The 23,046-nt window shown below is 47.6% G+C and overlaps 1 protein-coding gene across 3 annotated transcripts in view; it reads left to right on the top strand.

Moving 5' to 3' along the window:
- The window catches only part of NDC80 (NDC80 kinetochore complex component), a 252,088-nt gene that overhangs the window by 35,257 nt on the left and 193,785 nt on the right, over window positions 1–23,046 (top strand). For all 3 annotated transcript variants that reach the window (XM_085621026.1, XM_085621025.1, XM_085621024.1), the window contains exons 4-5: window positions 1,265–1,388; window positions 7,570–7,742. In XM_085621026.1, the coding sequence (XP_085477152.1) occupies window positions 1,265–1,388; window positions 7,570–7,742 (297 nt within the window). The remainder of the gene's footprint in view (window positions 1–1,264; window positions 1,389–7,569; window positions 7,743–23,046) is intronic.

The raw sequence follows: 23,046 nt of genomic DNA on the forward strand, positions 1-23,046 counted from the left end.
CCTCTTCAGTCTAAACACTCAGCGGTATTTTATTTTTATACCCCGCCCCGACTTGCGTTTGTGTAGTCCCGGAGTCACTGTCAGTATATCCTCTTCTTGATCAGCAGTAAGTTCCCGATCCTAACTCCTGTGATCCAGCAGAAAGGGAGATGGCCCAGCCCAGCCTTGGACAGGCCCCGGACTGGCACAGACTGCCCGCCCTTTGCCCGGGCTTCGCTCGGCGCCGCCCGCGCGCGTCCGCGACGCGGAGGGAGCAGCTGGTATTTGAGCGCCTCCGGGCGCACTCGGCAGGAAGTGGGCGGTGCAGGTCGCCGCTTTGCAAGCTGGGAGCTGTAGTCTCCCTTCACAGCGGCCGTGCAGAGTGACAAGCAGCGGCGGCGGAGAGACCAACAGCGTCAGGCCCCCAGCGGTGAAGGTATCCTAGGGTAAAGGGGCGTGTCGGACCAAACACAGGCAGCGTTCAAATGAGGCCCCCGCTCCACCGAGGGAGCAGCTGGTATTTGAGCGCCTCTGGGCGCACTCGGCAGGAAGTGGGCGGTGCAGGTCGGCGCTTTGCAAGCTGGGAGCTGTAGTCTCCCTTCACAGCGGCCGTGCAGAGTGACAAGCAGCGGCGGCGGAGAGACCAACAGCGTCAGGCCCCCAGCGGTGAAGGTATCCTAGGGTAAAGGAGCGTGTCGGACCAGACACAGGCAGCGTTCAAATGAGGCTAAAACTCCGGAGATTGTCACAATGTCACTGTAGAGTTCCACAGCGGGTTTATATCCCAATGCTCATCCACAGGTGTTGCTCAAAATAAAGTCGCTGGACATCCATCTGAAATAGCAGCCCCTGGTGTCCTTTATACATTTCCAATGAAAGCACAATGTAGTCTACTGTGGAACAAAACCGATTACTCTACTTTAAGTATAATGTATAACGTTCTGGTATTCCCAGTTACAGGTAAAGCGTTTACCAGCTATCAACTACAGTTGAGGTGATTGGCAAAGCTGTTGCTTGGGTTTTGTCACACACCGTTTGCAGTAACACTGCTCCAAATAGGTGGCAACAGAGTGACATTTAAATAGTAATCTTTTCTTCACTCAGTTATTTTTGGAAATGTCATGTATATGTCAGTCTTTGACGTCTGCATATCATCGCCCCACTGTGGACTTAAATTGCATAGTATGTTTTTAAGTGTAAAGCACTTTGGAAGTGCTTGTGATGATGGTATTTTTGCAAAAATATAATGGTAATGTTTCTTTTTTTTGTTGAAATTCTAAATCAGATCAAGTACTGGCACTGTCCGAACTAGTCAGTATGGTGCTTACGGAGGCACTGAGAAAATCAAGGAGCCAAGACCACTTCATGACAAATCCTACATTCAACAATGCATTCGACAACTCTGCGAGGTATTGTGCTTTTTCTCTCCTCTTCCTCACAAAAAGTATTCACTCGTGTTGAGGTTGGTTTTTAGAGTGCCACGCAGTGTGTCCTTGGCATACAGCTTCAGTTTAGACTGCACCAGCCCTCTATGAGGACCAGCAACCTTTCCTTCGCTAAAAGGCAGCCAGCACGAGCAAATTTGAAGTACCGCCTCCATATTCTTAGACCATACTAAAGGGTAAGCATTACCTCCAGCACCACCTCCTATCATAAATGAAGATGCCACAGTGAGGCCACAAAAGCGGAATGGAGACCTAGCAGTGTGGGTATGGAGTGCCGCTGTCTCCATGTTCAGGTCCAAAATAGGGTTTGAAACCACATGAGAAATGGTGAAGGTGGTTCTTGGGAAGGCGTCTTCATGTTGGTCAGCATATGTTTTGGCTGAATCTGACTCAGTTTCTCCACATGCCATGCCTTGCAGCCAACCTCTAGTGTGCAGACCGTAGGGTGTGCACAGAGGGCTGTGTTCCCCTGTAGGGGGTTGAGCGCCATGCCCTGCTGCCAGTCCACAGCTGCAGTTCTGCTTTTTGAGGATAGTTGGCCGCCCACATGGGGTTGAGTGCAGTTCTCCCACATGGTTCGCCCACATGGGGTTGAGTGCAGTTCTCCCACATGGTTCGCCCACATGGGGTTGAGTGCAGTTCTCCCACATGGTTGGGCACAGGTCGCCCGGGGGGGTTGAGTGTATGTTTACCTTTGAAAAGGATCCAAGAGGCTATTTGTTTCTTAGTTGATCGAATCCAAGTAAAAACAAGCATTTGCAATGCAATAGGTCTCGCATTTACGCGAGTTTAAGCTATTGGCATTGTAAATGACACTGCCTTTTAAGTTTTAAAAAAGAAAACAAAAATAAAAGGCATTGTTATGTGTAATGTGAATAGCTCAAACTTGCGTAAATGCGAGACCTATTGCATTGCAAATGCTTGTTCTGCAAATGTAGAGGGGAGTAGAATTACGTGGTGTCAAGTAGAGTGGGAATATGCAGAGTGAAATTATGATGTGTGGGGTGAAATTATGTGGCATGAAAGTATGTTGAGTGGCTTGGAACTGTGTGGCATGGAGCTGAATTGTGAGATGTGGAATTGATTGGCGTGGTGTGGCATAGACTTCAATTGTATGGAAATGAATTATGTTACCTGGAGTTAAATTATGTGGCATGGTGTGGAATTAAGGGATGTGGTGTGGAATTAGTTGGCATGGCGTGGAGTAGGATTATATGGTGTGGTGTGGAATTGTGTGGAGTGGAATTGTGTGGCATGGAATTGTGTGGCATGGAATTGTGTGGCATGGAATTGTGTTGAGAGGAATGGAAGTATGTGTCATGGAATGGAGTGGAAATATGTGGCATGGAATGAAATTATGTGGTGGAGTTGAATTATGTGCCGCTTAGTGGAATTATGTTATTGAGTGGATTCATTAATAGTGGAGTGGAATTATGTGGCATGGAATTACGTGCCATGGAGTGGAATTGTGTGGTATGGCATGGCATTAATTGGTGTGGATTTGTGTGGTGTGGCCTAGAATTGTGGGGTGTTGAGGGAAATTGTGAGACATGGAATTGTGTGGCGTGGTATGCAATTGTGTGACATGGAGTGCAATTCTGCGGAGAGGAAGTATGGGGGTGGAGTGGAATTATGTGATGTGGTGTGGAATTATGGGGTGTGGTGTGGAATTATGTGGCATGGAATTGTGTGCCATGGAATGGAATTATGTGGTGTGGATTTATGAGCAGTGGAGAGCACTTTATGTGGCATGGAATTATGTGGAGTGGAATTATTTTGCATTCACTGAGATAGACATGTTACTGTGTGGCGTGAACTACAATTATGTGACGTGGTGTGCAATTGTGTGGAGAGGAATTCAGTGGCGTGAAGTGGAATTATGTGACATGGTGTGAAATCAAGTGGTGTGGCATAGAATTAGGTGGCAAGGAGTGGAATTATGCTCCGTGGAGTAGAATTATGAGATGTGACATGGAATGGTCTGGCATGGAATTGTGTGGTGTGGAATTGTGTGGTGTGAAATTATGTTGGTTTGGGGAGATTAAATTTAGGTGGTACAGTGTGGTACAATGTGGAATTATGTGGTATGGAGTGGAATTATGTCTCATGGAGTGGAATTATGTAGCATGATGTGGAGTCATGTGATGTTGCATGGAGTGAAATTATGTGGCATGGAGTTGAATTGTATGGCATGGAATTGTGGGGTGTTGACTAGTGGAATTATGTGGTGTAGAGGAGAATTAGGTGGCGTGAAATTATGTGGAGAAGAATTGTTTTGCATGGAATTGTTTGGCATGGTATTGTGCGGCATTGAGAGGATTGGAATTATGCGACATGGAGTGGAATTATGTGGCTTGGATTGGAAATATGAGGGTGGGGTGCAATTAGGTGCATGGAGTTGAATTGTGTGGTGCAGAATTGTGTTGCATGGAGTGTAATTGTGTTGACTGGAGTGGAATTGTGCAACGTGGAATTGTGTGGCGTGAAATGCAATTGTGTGATGTGGAGTGCAATTGGGTGACATGGAGTGTCACTGAGTGGAGTGGAAATCATATAGCATGGAGTGGAATTATGTGACGTGGTAATGAATTGTGTGGTGTTGAGTGGAATTACGTGCAGTGGAATTATGTGGCATGGAGCCGAATTATGTTGATTTGAATTGTGTGGCATGGCATTACATGCCATGGATTGGATTTAAGTGGCGCAGAATTATTTGGCATGGAATTGTGTGGCATGGAATTGTGTGGTGTGAAATTGTATGGCGTGCAATTGTGTGCCATGGAGTGAAATTTTGAGACATGGAATTGTGAGGAGTGCCACTGTGTGACATGGAGTGCAATTGTGTGGAGTGGGATTAAGTGATGTGGAGTGGAATTATGTGACGTGGTGTGGAATTATGTGGTGTGAAGTGAAAGTGTGTGGCATATAGTAGAATTATGTGGCATGGATTTATGTGATATGCAATTGTGTCGCATGGCAAGGAATTGTGTTGAGTTGAGTGGAAATATGTTGAGCTGAATTATGTGGCACGAAAGGGAAGAGGCATTATGTGACAGAGTGGAATTATGTTGTAGGGAGTGAAATTATGTGGCATAGTATGTGGCATGATGTGGAATTATATGTTGTGCACTGAAGTGGAATTATGTGGTATGGAGTAGAATTATGTGGCATGGAATTGTGTGAGTGGAAATTTCCGTCTGTGTAATAGGTAGATATTAATAGCGAGTGATATAGAATTTAGAAAGTAAAAACATTTATGTAACCTACTTTATGATCAGGACTTCTCTAGGTGTTGGCTGCCTTCAGGCTACATGACCGAGTTAGGACTGATATAATCTAAAGCATCTATGAAATTATGTCAAAGGATCCATCTTTCTGAAACTTGGTGTATGCATGTGCACATGACAAGCAAGGGGATACCACAAACGCCATTTGTCGACAGTTTGGCAGTGTAGTGAAAACAACATTATTTTATAAGACTTGCATAGACTCCTAATGGCAGATCCTACCTTGCAAACTGATACATGCCTGTTGGACTTGGACCTTTCTGCAGGGTTATCCCCAAACTATTTGCCTTCACCCTCCTGTTTTCTGAGACTGTTTTGTTGGCTTTGAGGACTCTGGGTACTTTAATCCTGTCTAACCACTGCTAATCAGTGCTGAAGTGCTTGTGCTCTCTCCTTTAAATGTGGTAGAATAGACTTGCACCCAATTGGCACATTTATTTTACCTGTATGCCCCTAGTAAAGTAGTACTACATGTATCCAGGGCCTGTAAATTAAATGCTACTAGTGGGCAATTATTGTGCCACCCATGTATGTAGCCCTGCAAACATGTCTGAAACATTGCAGCCTGTGTGTGCAGTTTTAGACTGCTATTTTTACCTAACAAAATTAACATTTTGCCTGGTGCAAACCTTCCTTTATAATACACATAAGTCCCCCTAAGGGTAGGCCCTGAACAACCCTGAGGACAGGGTGCAGTACATTTTAAAAAGTAGGACATGTAATTTTTGAGTTTTACAGGTCCTGGTAGTGAAAAACTCTTACATTCGTTTTTCACCACTGCAAGGCCTGCCTTTTCGATAGAATAACTTTTGGGCTAACTGATTACATTTAAAAAGGATAACTCTAAGGGAACAGGTAAACAGTTCATGTTTGGTGTCTTTGGAATAGTAATGAGGAATCCTCTTTTATGGAAAAGTTGAATTTCAAATTACAGTTTTGAAAATGGCACATTTAGAAAGTTGGCACGTCCTGCAGTAGCCATTTAGTGCCTTCAGCCCGTCCCCTGGCAGTCGATCTTTGTATTATTTCTCCCAGACAGCTACACACAATAAACAGCTTAGTTGTGCTTGGATGGGCCATCACTGGCAGGATGGGAGGGGGGAGCGGGGAGCTGATACCACAATAGGCTGTGTCCTACCTTCACACAAAGGATTGCATAACCCCTATAATTTGTCTGGAGCTAGGAACCTGGGCATTTCAAAAGTAATCCTGTAGATATTTCTCTCACCTTAAAGAAGGCACCAGGTATAAGTGTTAGACCTCAAACAGCAACTCTTCAGTATCCTTCTGGACCTGTGGAAGACTGTGCTGGGAAGACAGCCTGCTCTCCTGCTGTCCTGACTTGCTGCCACCTTGCCTGGGTTAGAAGGAATGAACCTGTACCCAGGATCACCAGAGTGGCTTCAAGAGCTAGTCTCCTGTACCTGGACTCTGCAATTGTGAGTCTTACCCTGCCAAGTTCTGCCACCTCAGTCCTGGACCCTTGGAAGTGGGCCGGAAAGTGCTCTGCCAGCCCATGTGTGTACCCAGGAGAACCAATGCATTACCTGCATTAGACTTTCCAGTTCCAAGGACTTTGTATCGCCATCGCAGTCTCATCTGAACTGCCTCTGCATGCCGAACCCCCGAAGCAGGCCCTATGCCACCGTCATCCCCGGTGACCATGCAGTAGTTCACATAGCAAGCCCCGCAGATTCTTTGGAACCAGCCGGTGCGTGAGGCATTCTTGGCATAGGACTTTGCATCGCAACCTCACTTGTTGACAGCCTCTTCGACAATGCAGGACATTGCATCACAGCCTTGCAGCTTCCTGGAACCAATGCTGTGCAATGCATCTCCGCCCCGGACCTCACATCGCCTCGGCTGTGTGACACATCCTTGACGCGGAAGCCTGCAACTTTCCAAAACCAGGATTTAAGGTACTCCTGTTCATCGGGCCTAATTGGGTCCTTGTAGTTGGCCTGACCTTGTGACTTTGTCCCTATATGGCACGACCAGTTAACCACAGTAGGCGCATTGTGCTTTTTGATGCTATTTTCACTGAAGTCTTTAAACTTGCATATCTCCGGTTCTACTGATTTTATTTTTGTCATCGTGGTCTTGTTTCATTTGTTAAAATTCACTCTATTCTAATTTGGTGTGGGATTTTTCTTGGATTGTATTTTCATGTTATTACTGTTTGTAGCGTTGCACAAATACTTTACACAGTGCCTCTGAGTTTAGCCTCACAGCTCGGTGCCAAGCTACCCGAGGGTTGAGCACAGGTTAATTTAGGGTCCGTTTGTGGCTTCACCCTGACCAGGATTATAGTTGCTGCTTGAGTAGTGTTTCCCCCTCAACTTGTAAACCAAGTTCTTACAGTGCCTTTCCTCTGCAGAACATCGATTTAGCAGATGCATTTAATCATTTAAATGCCAATGTAGCTGACAGAAGCAAATGAAGCTTGTGATGCGTCATTTTTATGACCTTTTTTCTGTCAAACAACAGTATCTTGGGCACACTGTTACTTATCATAGACTTTTACTACTAGTGGCTAAATTAAGCTGTTGGTGTAATCAAACTGACAAGTGGCTGCAGCACCCACATCCTCGTGACCGAGGCTATATAGATATATGTGAAATATAAACAGAACTTCTCGTGATAAAGCATTTCCCTTTCCCAAAGTAGCTATAGTCAATTCAGCATCCTTTGTATTTTAATATACTGCAAAACATTTTAAAGTGCCGATGAGGTGACAAGTTAATTATCTTCTCAAATAATTAAACCCATAGGGCTTTCTTGCTTGTGTCAATGTGAGCTCTCATAGAAAGTATGTCTGCAGGTCAGCTACACCAAAGTAACTTGCTTAATGTTTTCAGTTTCTTGTAGAAAATGGCTACTCCCAAAACATATCTGTGAAGTCTCTCCAGGCACCTTCTTCGAAGGACTTTGTAAAGATCTTCTCGTTCATCTATAACTGCCTTTCTCCAGGATACGAGGCACCTCTCGCCAAGTTTGAAGAAGAGATTCCGCGGATATTTAAAGATATTGGGTATGGAATATGGTTATAGTTCTGTTCTTTGGTCTGTTAAGTGTAGCAAAGTTTGGCCTTTTCTGAACTATCAATTTAGGATTCTTTAGCATTGTGGACATTCAAGATTGTTATTAATTTATGTATTACGTTTTGTGCAATTTGTTATCAAGACCCTTGTGAAAAGAAGCCAGAAAATCACCTGCATACTACTAGACGACAATATGAATATTGGGGATAAGTTCAGTTGACTAGTTTGGCAAAACATGACAGGATGTGCAAAGGTCTCTGTCTACCCTTGTTGCAGATTAATGTACAAACGAGAGAACTCTTACGTTTGGCAATTTTATAAAATCCTTTTTTTTAACCTTATTGCGTAATTTACTTTTCTTGTCACATTTCACCGACATGCAATCATTGAAATAAATAAAAGCTCAGTATCAGAACTGTGACTTAGAGAATTTCCTTTATATTACTTCTGCTTCATCAAGAATAATTATTCAAATGCTCCAGACCTATAAACTAAGCCATAACTAATAGTCTGCCCCTAATAATAGCATTCTCAAATCCGAATGCCCTGAACTCCTACGCCCACTTTTGACACCATACACGCCCCAGCGCAACTTGCGTTCTCTGGGACAACACCTCGTGATGGTCCCCCGAACTAAGCTCTGCAGACAGGGTGGACGTTCCTTCAAAGTCCTAGGAGCTAAGCTATGGAACTCACTGCCGCCACACATCCGTGCCCAAACCAATCTGATCGCTTTCCGGAAAGCACTTAAGACCCATCTCTTCTCTGTCATCTAATTCCTCTGCTGGTTCCCCCCTCCCCTCTGGTATTGGTTAGGTCAGCGCCGGGACGCTCCGTTGCTGGGGCAGCTGTTTGCGCTTAACAAATAAATAACATAACATAACATATGTTTTGCTAGGGATTAATAATATCCTGCAATACACATTAACAAAGTTAATGACCAAGTTCTGACTCAGATCTACCAATAATAGTATTTAATTACTTATTTAGCTAGTGATAATGATTTGCTTATTCTTGCCCAGTCTTCAGCACTGAACGTTTGCTAGACACAAAGAATTTCTAGGTTTAATAACCGCTCATTACCAAACATATGGATTTATTTATTTATAAAGTTTTATATAGCGCGAACATGATCCCGAAGGATATCAGAGCGCTTTACAAAAGGATAGAAGGAAGGTAGTAAATGCAATATTGACAAAAAAAAAGCATAATCAACATGAATAATTACAGTACGAAAGGGCCAAAGGAGAAAAATACAACAACTAATACATATCGGGCTAAGAGGGGACAAACGATGAGGTAAAGAAGAGTGGCATCAAATGAAGGTTTAACGGCTGTAGGATCATAGATTTCGAGCGGATGATCATAACCCATTTAAGGTAAGAACTTGTTCATTAGGAATCTTTTGGCTTCCAGTTTGAAAGCAGCCGTGGACGAGATTCTGCGTACTTCTGGTGGAAGAGAGTTTCAGATCTTCGGGACCCCCATGAGTACTGGAGAGGGCTGGGAGAGAGTGTGGTTCACCTCGACTCGTTGTGATCTGTGGTGGAGGAAAGACGAGAACCATTGTAGCACCTGACCGGAGAAGCCCATTCTGTTCTTCAGAATGGATATGATGTTTGTTGGAAATCTACTCCGCTCCCACACCGGTACGGGTTGGGGGTAACGGAGTATTTCCAGGACACACTGTGGTAGCTTGGCTCGAGTGGTCAGGAAACAGGCACCGTGCTAAGCATACGACATACCCATACAATAACCATGCGTGCATCCGTTCCAAAAACGACTCTACACCGTAAAAATTATGAAAATATCTTTCTTTATCTTCTTTTTCTCTTAGTTGCCGATTAGATAAATAATAACACAATCACAATATACAAACTTTTTAAATAGTGCAGGTCAAATAAATACTGGCTTAATAATTCAATAAATAGGGGTGATCATAAATAAGGAAGGCATAAATATAAGTGCAATACATACAGGCAATTAAATATTCTGAGGCAATAAATACTGTAAACCAATAAATATTGTGCATCAATAAATACTGTGGACCAATAAATACAGTGAAGCAATAAATAGGTTAAATACAATAAATACAGTGCCTCCAATAAATAATTAAAAGCTGACAGTGACACTCATAGAATCAGATCACATTTGAGATTACTATGGGCTAATTTGGCCCAGGCACAGCTTGTGGGGATGTGGAAGGCTTGAGGGTGTCTACTCCCCGGCTTGGACAAGGCTGAGGCCTAAACTGAGGTAGATCAAGGGGGGAATACTAGTGACCTGGCTCTCTCACTCTACACAACCCCTCTGAATTAGTCTCAGCTCACCCCTGGCACAGTCCAGCTGGTTCCAGCACCTCTCTAACCCCTAGAGTAGTCTCTTAGGATTCCACAGGGCCTTTGGCGCCCTCTATTCCACTTACTGCCCTTTTTCTGATGTTCCGACGCCGCTGGAGTCGTGTCGACGCCGTGAGGTCGGATCCGGTTCGACGTCGGCGGCCTCGGCACAATGTCAGTTCCTGACGACGCCGGTAGGCTGCTCCGGTTCGATGTCGGCGGCCTCGGCTCGATCTCGACCTCCGATTCGATGGCGTCGGGCAGTCTTGACTCGATGTCGACTTCGGGCGGCTCCGGTCCGACGGCGACCTCTGTTTCCATGACGTCGGCCGGCCTTGGCTCGATGTCGACTTCCGGCGGCTCCGGAGTGCGATCCTCACTCCCGACCTCCGGTGCTCCTCTCCTCAGGTTTCCGGCGACTCCGGAGTGCGACCTCCACTCCCGACCTCCGGCACACTTCACCTCGGTCTCCGGCGACTCCGGAGGGCGGACTTCACTCCCCCGTTGACACCGCTCACTCGACCTTGGTTAACTTCCTCCTCGACCTCTGGTACACCTCACGTCCTCCGTCGGCGCCCTCTCACGATCTCTGGCGGCTCTGGGTACGACGTCTGCTTCTCCAGTCAGCGCCGCTTCTCCACCTCAGGCTCCAGGTCTCCAGGCTACTCGACGTCCGGCTCCAGGGAAACCAATAAACAGGTCAGGTACTTGCTTCCTTGACTTCTAAGGCCTGTTCCTGCTGTCCAGGTCCTTAGGATGGTTTTTCTTGCTTCTTCCCACACAGGGCTCCAGGCTGGGCTCAGTCAGCAGGGACTAGTATCACGGGTGGGTTTATGGACCCCACTCCAGGCACAAGTTTCCACCCCTGCTGCCTCACTCCTTCCTCCTTCAGGTTTCTGCTGCTCACTCTTCACCAGTCAGGTGCCAACTGCCAGCTCCAACTGCCAACTCTCTGTCTTAGCTTCCCAACATTCTAAACCGCCTCCAACTGTCACAGGGTTCTGGAATGTTCTGGAAGGTGCTGGTAGGTTCCAGTGGATGCTGGTGATGTCACAGGTGGCCACCATTTTGTGCTCCAGGCCCTCAGACAGAAGTTTCAGGGGTAGATAAAATGGCTCCCTGTATCCGCAGCAACACTAAAAAGTCTGGTGGTTCCCAAAAAGGAAAAATTCAAACAGGGTTTGAGGCAAAAGTGGGACAAAATAAATAATGATGAGGAGGGACCACCCAAAGGGCTGACAGGTCTAACACGCGTCCCCCCCCCAGCTGAAAGTGGGGAGAGCTACCCAACCCCTTGGGAGTTCTCATCACTAAGGCGGAAATACCTTAAGAGACCGTCTGCATTGGCGTGGTCCACTCCAGGCCGATGTTCAACCTGAAAGTCCATTCCCTGTAGGGAAATAGACCACCTCAACAACTTGGGATTCTCCCCCTTCATCTGCATCAGCCAACGAAGGGGTCTGTGGTCGGTCTGAACCAGGAAGTGCGAGCCAAACAGGTATGGCCGCAACTTCTTCAGAGCCCATACCACTGCAAAGGCTTCACGCTCTATTGCACTCCACTTCTGTTCCCTGGGAAGTAGTCTCCGGGATAGGAAGACCACGGGTTGATCCAGACCCTCTTCGTTGAGTTGCGATAACACTGCCCCAATGCCATGTTCTGATGCATCTGTCTGGACAATGAACTCCTTGGAAAAGTCTGGGGCCCTTAAGACCGGGGCCTCGCACATGGCTTTCTTCAATCTCACAAAGGCCTGCTGACAAGCCTCCGTCCAGACTACCCGTCGAGGTTGTTTCTTGGACGTGAGCTCCGTGAGGGGGGCTACGATGGTACCGTACCCCTTCACGAAGCGGCGGTAATATCCCGTGAGGCCCAGAAAAGCTCGGACCTCAGTCTGTGTCTTGGGGGGGTTCCCAGGCCATGATGGCCTCGATCTTCGCCTGGAGGGGTTGCACCGCTCCCCTACCCACCAAGTGTCCAAGGTACACTACCGACCCCTGCCCGATCTGGCACTTGCTGGCCTTCAGCGTCAATCCAGCTTGTCTCAGGGCCTGGAGAACAGCTTGCAGGTGACGCAAGTGATCCTCCCAGCTGTTACTGAAGACGGCTATGTCATCCAGATAAGCAGCAGAGAAACTCTCCATTCCGGTGAGGATCTGGTTTACCAGGCGCTGAAACGTGGCAGGGGCGTTCTTGAGCCCAAAGGGCATCACACAGAACTGGTAGTGGCCGTTGGGCGTGGAGAAGGCTGACCTTTCCCTTGCTCCATCAGTCAAAGAGATCTGCCAGTACCCAGAAGTAAGGTCAAAGGTACTTAGATATTGGGCAGCTCCCAGCCGGTCAATCAATTCATCCGCCCTAGGGATCGGATGAGCATCAGTTTTGGTCACTGAATTCAGTCCCCGGTAGTCCACACAGAACCTCAGTTCTGGTTGGGCACCCGGTGGTGCAGCTTTTGGTACTAACACCACCGGACTGGACCAGGGGCTGCTAGAAGGTTCGATCACTCCTAGCTCCAGCATCTTAGTGACTTCACTATGAATGCTGGCCTTCACCTTGTCTGACATCCGGTAGATCTTGGACTTCACAGGTGGGCTGTCTCCTGTGTCCACGTCATGGACGCACAGGTGAGTCCTACCCGGGACAAGGGAGAACAACGAAGAGTACTGCCCCAGGACCTGGCGACAGTCCTCCTGCTGTTCAGGAGTTAGAGATGGGGAGAGAATCACTCCCTCCACCGACCCATCCTTCTCTTGAGACGCAAACAAATCGGGGAGAGGCTCGCTTTCCACGTCCTCTCCTCCGTCAGTCACCATCATCAAGATGACTTCGGGCCTCTCGTGGTGGGGTTTGAGGCGGTTGGCATGCAGCACCCGCAGGGGCTGACGAGGGGTCTTCAGGTCCACCAAGTAGGTAGCCTTACCCTTCTTCTCCAACACCTCAAAGGGTCCTGACCAGCGATCCTGGAGGGCACTAAGCTCTCCTGGTTCGATCACCCACACCTTCTGGCCAGGCTCCAACTCCACCGGGTGAGCATTGTGGTCGTACCACGCCTTCATCACTGCTTGGCTGGCTTCCAAGTTGTCAGAAGCTTGCTTCCACAACTTAGCCATTTGGCTCCGGAAGGCCAGCATGTAGCTCACCACATCCTGGGGAAGCTTTCTGGGAGTTCTTTCCCATCCGTCTCTCACCAGGTTGAGAGGTCCACGTACAGGGTGCCCATACAGGAGCTCGAAGGGGCTGAAGCCCACTCCCTTCTGTGGCACTTCCCTGTAAGAAAAGAGTAAACAGGGTAGGAGGACGTCCCATTTCCTCCGCAGGCTTTCAGGCAGACTTCTGATCATGCCCTTCAAGGTTTTGTTAAACCTCTCCACCAGACCATTTGTCTGGGGGTGGTAAGGAGTGGTGAACCGGTATGTCACTCCACACTCCTTCCACATGGCCCGCATGTACGCTGACATGAAGTTGGTCCCCCTGTCGGACACAACTTCCTTGGGAAAACCCACTCGGGTAAAGATTCCCATCAGGGCCCTAGCCACAACAGGTGCTGTTATGGTCCTCAGAGGTATTGCCTCTGGGTACCGTGTGGCATGATCCACCAGAACCAGGATAAACCTGTGACCAGCTGTAGTCGGCGGATCTAATGGACCCACAATGTCGATGCCCACCCTTTCAAAGGGGGTGCTAACGACAGGAAGTGGTTCCAGGGGAGCTTTCAGCTTCACCCCTGTTTTCCCACTGGCTTGGCAAGACACACATGTCCGGCAGTAGGTATCGGACGACACTTTCATCTGAGGCCAATAAAAGTGTGGGACAAGACGGGCGAAGGTCTTGTCTTGCCCCAGGTGTCCTGCCAATGGTATCTCGTGAGCCAACTCCAGAAGGAAGGCTCGATAACGTTGAGGGACTACCAAGGCTCGTGACGAACCGTGTAGGGGTGCCTTGGGTTCACTGTAGAGGAGGCCATCCTCCCAGTAAACACTGTAGTTCCCTTCAACGTTCCCTGCTGCCTGGGCTTCGGCCTGTCGCCTCAGCCCCTCAAGGGTAGGGCACTCCCTCTGGCCCTGGCAGAATTCCTCCCTGGACGGGCCTCCCTCCACGTGCCACTCGGCCGGGATGGGTAGGTCCTCCAGGTTGGTAACGTCCCCCACCGCAGACTCCTGGTCCACCACCTCCGGTGGCCTATCCGTCCTACGGGGTGTGGACGCCGAGGCAGGCTCCTCCTGTCCTCGGTTCTTCCCTTGACCGGCAGCTGGCTGGGCCTTTGTTCCAGGCTCCAGCCGAAACGAACTCCCTCTTCGGGTAGTCGCGGGCCTTGTGCTAACACAGGCCCAATCAGGTGTACCCAGCATCTCAGTGTGAGTCCGGTATTCCACCTCCTTCCAAGCGTTGTGCTCCATGTCATTCCCCAGCAGACAATCGACTGGCACGGCAGGGCTTACGGCAACTCGAAGTGAACCTGCAACCCCCCCCCATTCAAAGGGAACCTCGGCCACGGGATAGTGGCCTGTTCTGCCGTCAGCCATCGCGGCTGGGTGGAGTACATCGGGAATTACCTGCTCTGGAGACACCAGTTGACTACGTACCATAGTCATACTGGCTCCTGTGTCTCTCAGAGCCTCCCCTCTTTGGCCGTTGATGGTGACCCACTGCCCATACTTTACGGTATTTGCGGGCACCTGGATCTTAGGAACCATCTCCCGTTCTCCCAGGGACACTAAAGTGACACCCGCCCACTCCCTTCCCTTAGTTAAGGGCATCTCCTCCCCGAGCACTACACTAGCTACTCCGGGGGTCTTTCCTCCAATGGTAGGGGGTGGTCGTTTCAAGCACTTCGGATCTCCTTTATAGTGTCCAACGCCACCGCACTCGTAGCAATGGACAACCCTTGGCTGCTGACTCTGGCCAGGATTAGGGTTTCTGGGTGGGTTAGCCCTAGGGGTGAATCCTGTTCCCTTTTCTTGGAAGTTATTTTGGGGGCCTTTGGAGAACTCCTTTTTCTTTTCCCCTCCCTCTTTCTTCTGGGAGGCGCCCTGTCCGGCCTTTTGAGTATCCCCTCCAGTCCCCCTTGTGGACACCCAGGTACTAGCCCAAATGTCCGCCTCCTCAGCAAGCTTCCGGGGACTGGTCAGCTTGCTATCCACCAGGTGTTGCCGCAGTTCAGGGAAACATTTCTCAAGCAGGTGTTCCTTCAGTACTAGGTCAAACAACCCCTCGTAGTTCCTCACTTCACTGCCCTGAATCCAACCCTCCAGTGCCTTCTTTGCATAGTCCAGGAAGTCCACCCAATTCTGTGTGCCCAGTTTGTGACTACCCCTGAACTTCTGTCTGTACTTTTCGGGTGTTAGTCCAAACTTTCTTATGAGCGCCAGTTTCATGGTGGGGTAGTGGGTCTGCTCATCCTCTTCGAGGGCTAATAAAGCATCCCTACCAGCTGGAGGCATGTACTTGTACAATCCCCCTCCCCAGTACTTCTCTGGAACCCCATGGGCCCTTAACGAGACCTCATAGGCCGCTAGCCACTTGGCGATATCATCACCCACCCCATAGCTAGCTACTATGTCCTTTGGCAGGTAGGGTTTGGGTTCCCTGGTGTACTCTCGTTCTTCGCTGCCACCGTTAGGTACAGGGTGTGCCCCGATTCTCAGGATCTGAAGATCTATCTCTTTCAGCCTTATCTCATGAGCCATCCTCTGTTCCTCTTTCTCTTTCTCCAGCCTTGCTAAGTCCCATGTGAGCTGTATTTTCTCCCTCCGGTCTGTTAACTCCACTTCAGACAAGCCACCGCTAGAGGCACTGCTGCCCTTCCTGGAAAGTGTCCTGGGCCCCGCTGACAGGTTCCCCACCTCCGGTTGGTACAAACCAGCTCCCTCACTATCGGGCTCTCTATCCCTGTCCTCCTCCTCAGCCTTGCTTTCTCGGCGTGCCTCCCCCCAAGCCCTTAAGCTGGTTTGGAGTGCACCCTTCTTTGCTCCTGGGGGACAATACACCCCCTCCCGCTGGCAAAACTCCCTGAGCTGGGCCACAGTGTACGTTTCTAAATTCTCCAGTACAAACTCCATCTTGCCCACTCAGGTCAGAGGACAGTTATTTGCAGTAACAATGCAGGGGGGTACCTTTAATAATACCTCCTCCCACCACCAGAGTAAATTTGGAAAAAACAAAAACCCACAATTAGGAAGGCCGCTTTGAGAAAACTCCCGGTGTAGGCCTATGGACTACCCACAGTTATTGTTGAGTATACGTAGGCACAGCTCTATCCCACCACTGAACACCAATTAATGTTGGAAATCTACTCCGCTCCCACACCGGTAAGGGTTGGGGGTAACGGAGTATTTCCAGGACACACTGTGGTAGCTTGGCTCGAGTGGTCAGGAAACAGGCACCGTGCTAAGCATACGACATACCCATACAATAACCATGCGTGCATCCGTTCCAAAAACGACTCTACACCGTAAAAATTATGAAAATATCTTTCTTTATCTTCTTTTTCTCTTAGTTGCTGATTAGATAAATAATAACACAATCACAATATACAAACTTTTTAAATAGTGCAGGTCAAATAAATACTGGCTTAATGATTCAATAAATAGGGGTGATCATAAATAAGGAAGGCATAAATATAAGTGCAATACATACAGGCAATTAAATATTCTGAGGCAATAAATACTGTAAACCAATAAATATTGTGCATCAATAAATACTGTGGACCAATAAATACAGTGAAGCAATAAATAGGTTAAATACAATAAATACAGTGCCTCCAATAAATAATTAAAAGCTGACAGTGACACTCATAGAATCAGATCACATTTGAGATTACTATGGGCTAATTTGGCCCAGGCACAGCTTGTGGGGATGTGGAAGGCTTGAGGGTGTCTACTCCCCGGCTTGGACAAGGCTGAGGCCTAAACTGAGGTAGATCAAGGGGGGAATACTAGTGACCTGGCTCTCTCACTCTACACAACCCCTCTGAATTAGTCTCAGCTCACCCCTGGCACAGTCCAGCTGGTTCCAGCACCTCTCTAACCCCTAGAGTAGTCTCTTAGGATTCCACAGGGCCTTTGGCGCCCTCTATTCCACTTACTGCCCTTTTTCTGATGTTCCGACGCTGCTGGAGTCGTGTCGACGCCGTGAGGCGGATCCGGTTCGACGTCGGCGGCCTCGGCACAATGTCAGTTCCTGACGACGCCGGTAGGCGGCTCCGGTTCGATGTCGGCGGCCTCGGCTCGATCTCGACCTCCGATTCGATGGCGTCGGGCAGTCTTGACTCGATGTCGACTTCGGGCGGCTCCGGTCCGACGGCGACCTCTGTTTCGATGACGTCGGCCGGCCTTGGCTCGATGTCGACTTCCGGCGGCTCCGGAGTGCGATCCTCACTCCCGACCTCCGGTGCTCCTCTCCTCAGGTTTCCGGCGACTCCGGAGTGCGACCTCCACTCCCGACCTCCGGCACACTTCACCTCGGTCTCCGGCGACTCCGGAGGGCGGACTTCACTCCCCCGTTGACACCGCTCACTCGACCTTGGTTAACTTCCTCCTCGACCTCTGGTACACCTCACGTCCTCCGTCGGCGCCCTCTCACGATCTCTGGCGGCTCTGGGTACGACGTCTGCTTCTCCAGTCAGCGCCGCTTCTCCACCTCAGGCTCCAGGTCTCCAGGCTACTCGACGTCCGGCTCCAGGGAAACCAATAAACAGGTCAGGTACTTGCTTCCTTGACTTCTAAGGCCTGTTCCTGCTGTCCAGGTCCTTAGGATGGTTTTTCTTGCTTCTTCCCACACAGGGCTCCAGGCTGGGCTCAGTCAGCAGGGACTAGTATCACGGGTGGGTTTATGGACCCCACTCCAGGCACAAGTTTCCACCCCTGCTGCCTCACTCCTTCCTCCTTCAGGTTTCTGCTGCTCACTCTTCACCAGTCAGGTGCCAACTGTCAGCTCCAACTGCCAACTCTCTGTCATAGCTTCCCAACATTCTAAACCGCCTCCAACTGTCACAGGGTTCTGGAATGTTCTGGAAGGTGCTGGTAGGTTCCAGTGGATGCTGGTGATGTCACAGGTGGCCACCATTTTGTGCTCCAGGCCCTCAGACAGAAGTTTCAGGGGTAGATAAAATGGCTCCCTGTATCCGCAGCAACACTAAAAAGTCTGGTGGTTCCCAAAAAGGAAAAATTCAAACAGGGTTTGAGGCAAAAGTGGGACAAAATAAATAATGATGAGGAGGGACCACCCAAAGGGCTGACAGGTCTAACAATGTTATCGTGATTGACCGTGTCAAAAACGGAGGAAAGGTCAAGGAGGATTAAGAGGCAGGATTCATTGTGGTCGAGCATTTTTTTTTTTTTTTTAACTCTTTTTATATTGAAAAATTGACATGTTAAACAGTAAAGACACAGCAATGCACATGTAATTATTGGCAGAGACCCCTTCACCACAGTGCACCATGAATGTATTCGGGAATATCCCGTCATCCGATATCGTTAATCCCATCTCCCCCACCGGCTCACATATCTCTCCCAGAAAAGTATTCCACGGCCCCCAAATCCGAGACCACTTCTTCGGGCATCCCCTGGAAACATAGATAGGTATCTCAGTCACCATACACCAATCCAAACTTGCCCCAATTCTCAATGCTTGGTGATGTCGGAGCCCTCCACAATCGTGCGATATTCCGCTTGGCCACCATGAAGCCCAACGTGACCCATATCCTCTCCTTGGCCGTAAGATCAGTGGGGTCCCATATGTTTAACAAAATCAATTTGATGTTGCAATGTAACTGTTGCCCCAGTACTTCTCTCATCATCAAAACCATCCCCTCCCAGAATTTCTTAACCATCTCACATTCCCAAAGTGTATGGATGAATGTGCCCTCCTGCTCACAGAGCCGTGTACAGCCACTATCCTGGGTGTATCCCATGTGAACCAGCGAGGGCCAAGACAAGTACGTCCTGTGGATAATTTTTAACTGAACCAGTCGGAGTCTGGAGGAGATGGCAATTTTTTCGGGGAGAAGCCAAAGCGGCTCGCCATTCCTCATCGTCCAAACCTGCCATGGTCCCATTTACCCCTTAGCCGAGTTAAGGGATCATGTCAAGAAAACAATGGTTCTGTTGGGTGAAAAAGAATATCTTTCTATATACATTGCATGAATCATACGTTATTCAAGAATCTTTGCAGTGAGTCACAGGTAACACACAAAGCAAAACAAAATCTCCAGTAATTTCAGTTTTTATATAAATTACGTCATTCATATATATCCAAAAATCATTTGGAGAGGCCATCAAAACACATAGTGATAACAATTATTGACAAAGTGACAATTAGTGCTCAGTGATAAAGTGCATAATATGTACAGTGTAATTAAAAAGATCGTAATTTGCATTGGCCAGAAGACAAGAATTTATAGTAGACCCGCGAACAAAAACAATTCAATTTTGCGCAGACTCTAAATGCTGGTCCAGGGGATAGTGTCGACGTTTCAACCCAATTACTGCACTACTATAAGGTCAGTGCGGGTCTTCATCAGGACAAGGACAACAGGATGATGGCCTGTAAGAAGTAAATTAACTAAAATCAGGTGTGTTACCAAGGGAGCACTGACTCAAATGTCAATAAGGTGGCGGCATAGCACTCACCTATGATATGGTACAGGGTTTAATGTGGTTAATTCACATCTAAATCCTTCCAACGTTAATAACTTCCGATTAGGATCTCAAGATAGAGTTAATCAAAATATATCTGTAAATGAGTGGAACAGAATTGAAATGAATTTATATTAAGTAGAACCGTGTAAAGACTACGTAATTTGGAATTCAATGATTCAAGTGGCAAATGTAGCTCACCTTACGAACTTCACCGTGAATTCTGCTGAATCACGAAAGGAATCATTGCATCTGATGTTTATCTTAAAGTCGGGACATTGTTCAAAGTAGTCCAATCTGTAAATAATTACACTGTGTTTAAGATTGATTTTTGAGGTTGTTCAAGTGTTATAATTAATTTAATTCGATAACGAGAAAGCAATTCCTTATTTATACATGCCCTGGTTAGTTCGTAATGCCTGTGGCTCAAATAGCCGATATGCTCACCTATTTAAAGTAAGTTCAGGCGGTGGGCCGTCAATAACGCTGGTACTTCAAACGTTCTGTCTGTTAAATATACAGAATACGGAGTTAAAATTCAAAAAGCAGCGAATATTTGTAACGCTGTAATCAAACAACAAGAGAGAGAGGGTCAAAAAACACACTCTTCGTCCCCCTAAAGTAATATTACTAAACAACCAAGTTGAAGGGAACGTTAGGTTGTACGGCGGGAGCTGCTCTTTGACGAAAGTGTGACTACAAGCGCGCTCCCTACTCCCTCCTGGATTCATGATGTGAGGCTTTTTGTAGCCATCAATACTGTTCTTCAGAAATTCTGAATTTCCTCTCCGGTAAAAGGAACCGTGAGTCTTTTACAAATATTGCTGCCAACGGTAGGGTGCACCTTAGTGTGTGTATACCACTGGGGCAGTAGGGTCCTGATGAATGCCTGGTGAACATTCCAACAAGGCAGAAACATGTCGACCAAATTTTAACATTCTTGTCACTACGAGGGTTGACTAAGCCAGATCTGGTATTTAGTTATTATAACCCATTTTAATTTTAATGCCGGGTTTACCATAATAAAGGATTTTGGTTGAAACCTAGACATTTTTTACATTCACTTTGCACATCACTCTGCACCACACACATCACTGTCAACTACCAGCTCCGCTGTAAACAGGCGTTGAAGCACACCGGGGAGGTATTAGACCTCCCTGGTGGGGGTCCAATGATGAAGCATGTCACCAACTAGGTTGGTGAGTGAGGACCCTTTTAAAACACTGTGTGTTTTTTTTCGGTAATTCCCCTTCCCCTTTGTAAAGTTAGTTGCTCATACTCTTTTGTTGTTTAGTAATATTTGTAACGCTGAACAGAATTCCAACCATGCTGGAGGCTTACCTTAGTCTGGAAGTTTTACGGACGGCACTCAAAAGTCTTCGCTCGTCAGCAACCTTAAGCAGCAGCGCTCAGAATGAGCCTGCTGATATACCCAGACATTCAGCAGAATTCACAGTGAAGTTCGTAAGGTGAGCTACATTTGCCACTTGAATTGAATTTCAAATTACGTAGTCTTTACACGGCTCTACTTAATTTACAGATATATTTTGATTAACTCTATCTTGAGATCCTAATCGGAAGTTATTAACGTTGGAAGGATTTAGATGTGAATTAACCACATTAAACTTGTACCATATCATAGGTGAGTGCTATGCCACCTTATTGACATTTGAGTCAGTGCTCCCTTGGTAACACACCTGATATTAGTTAATTTACTTCTTACAGGCCATCATCCTGTTGTCCTTGTCCTGATGAAGACCCGCACTGACCTTATAGTAGTGCAGTAATTGGGTTGAAACGTCAACACTATCCCCTGGACCAGCATTTAGAGTCTGCGCTAAATTGAATTGTTTTTGTTCGCGGGTCTACTATAAATTCTTGTCTTCTGGCCAATGCAAATGACGATCTTTTTAATTACACTGTACATATTATGCACTTTATCACTGAGCACTAGTTGTCACTTTGTCACTAATTGTTATCACTATGTGTTTTGATGGCCTCTCCAAATGATTTTGGGATATATATGAATGACGTAATTTATATAAAAACTGAAATTACTGAAGATTTTGTTTTGCTTTGTGTGTTACCTGTGACTCACTGCAAAGATTCTTGAATAATGTATGATTCATGCAATGTATATAGAAAGATATTCTTTTTCACCCAACAGAACCATTGTTTTCTTGACATAAGACTGCCCAGGTTCTGAGGGATACTGGGTTACCCCATTGTTTGCGAAAATAGAGTTAAGGGATCAGTCATATTATTGATGAGTTTCCTGTATATGAGGGATATGGCCTTTTCCGGCAAATCGCCATCTAGAATCCTGTCCTCTAAAGGGGAGGATTCCGGGAGATCCGTACCTTTAGGGAGAGCCAAGAGTAGTGCGTGTCTAATTTGGAGATATCGGAACTGTTCAGAGCTAGCCATTTCAAACTCTTGGCATAGTTGGGAGAACAACATGAGATTTCCGGATTTCCAAAGGTCCCCGATTCTGGAAATACCAATGTTGTCCCATTTATCATACCCCAGGGAACACGACAGTCGACCCAGCTGGCCGCAGTGCCAGAGCGGCGTAGCTTGAGTAAGTTTGCCCTACCACTCCAGGCTTTTAGTAGCGTCTCTCCATATTTGCAATGCGTGCTTGGTCGGACCAGACAAGACATTGTTCGGAGACTTTGTGTATAGTGCGCCCTCAAACCCACCCCCGGGGAGGAGCCATCGATCGATCCGAAAGGCCGTCGTGCCGTCTATAGGTGCATTGATTAATGGCAGTGAGCTGCGAGGCCCAGTAGTATCTTTTTATGTCGGGGAGTCCGATGCCCCCATCGAACCATCCCACTGTGAGCTTATGTGTGGCGATGCGGGGTGGTTTACCCTCCCATAGCAAATCTCGTACGGTACCCTCCAGTTCTTTCAAATACGACGCTGCGACTGGAAGAGGAGTGTTCTGCAACACGTATAAAAGACTGGGGAGGGACATCATTTTGAATAGGGCAGCACATCCTAGGAGGGTCAAGGGGAGTGATTTCCAGTGCTGAACATCGGATTTAAGGCGCGCCAGTGGTGGACGGAGGTTGGCGTCATAAAATCGCGTCAGGTCTTTAGATACACGAATTCCCAGATATTTGAAGCCTTAAGTGGCTTCCGCCAACTGGCAATCCCGGGGAAGTCAAGGTCGTGGCCCACTTAGAACGTAAAGCACCGATTTGGACCAATTAATCCGGTAGGCTGCGAATCTGCCAAAAATGTGGAATATGTCCATCACCACATTAAGAGACTTCGCCGGGGATGCGAGATAAAGCAGGATATCATCTGCG

This window comes from Triturus cristatus, chromosome 8, assembly GCF_964204655.1.
Source record: "Triturus cristatus chromosome 8, aTriCri1.1, whole genome shotgun sequence".
Taxonomy (NCBI): Eukaryota; Metazoa; Chordata; class Amphibia; order Caudata; family Salamandridae; genus Triturus; species Triturus cristatus.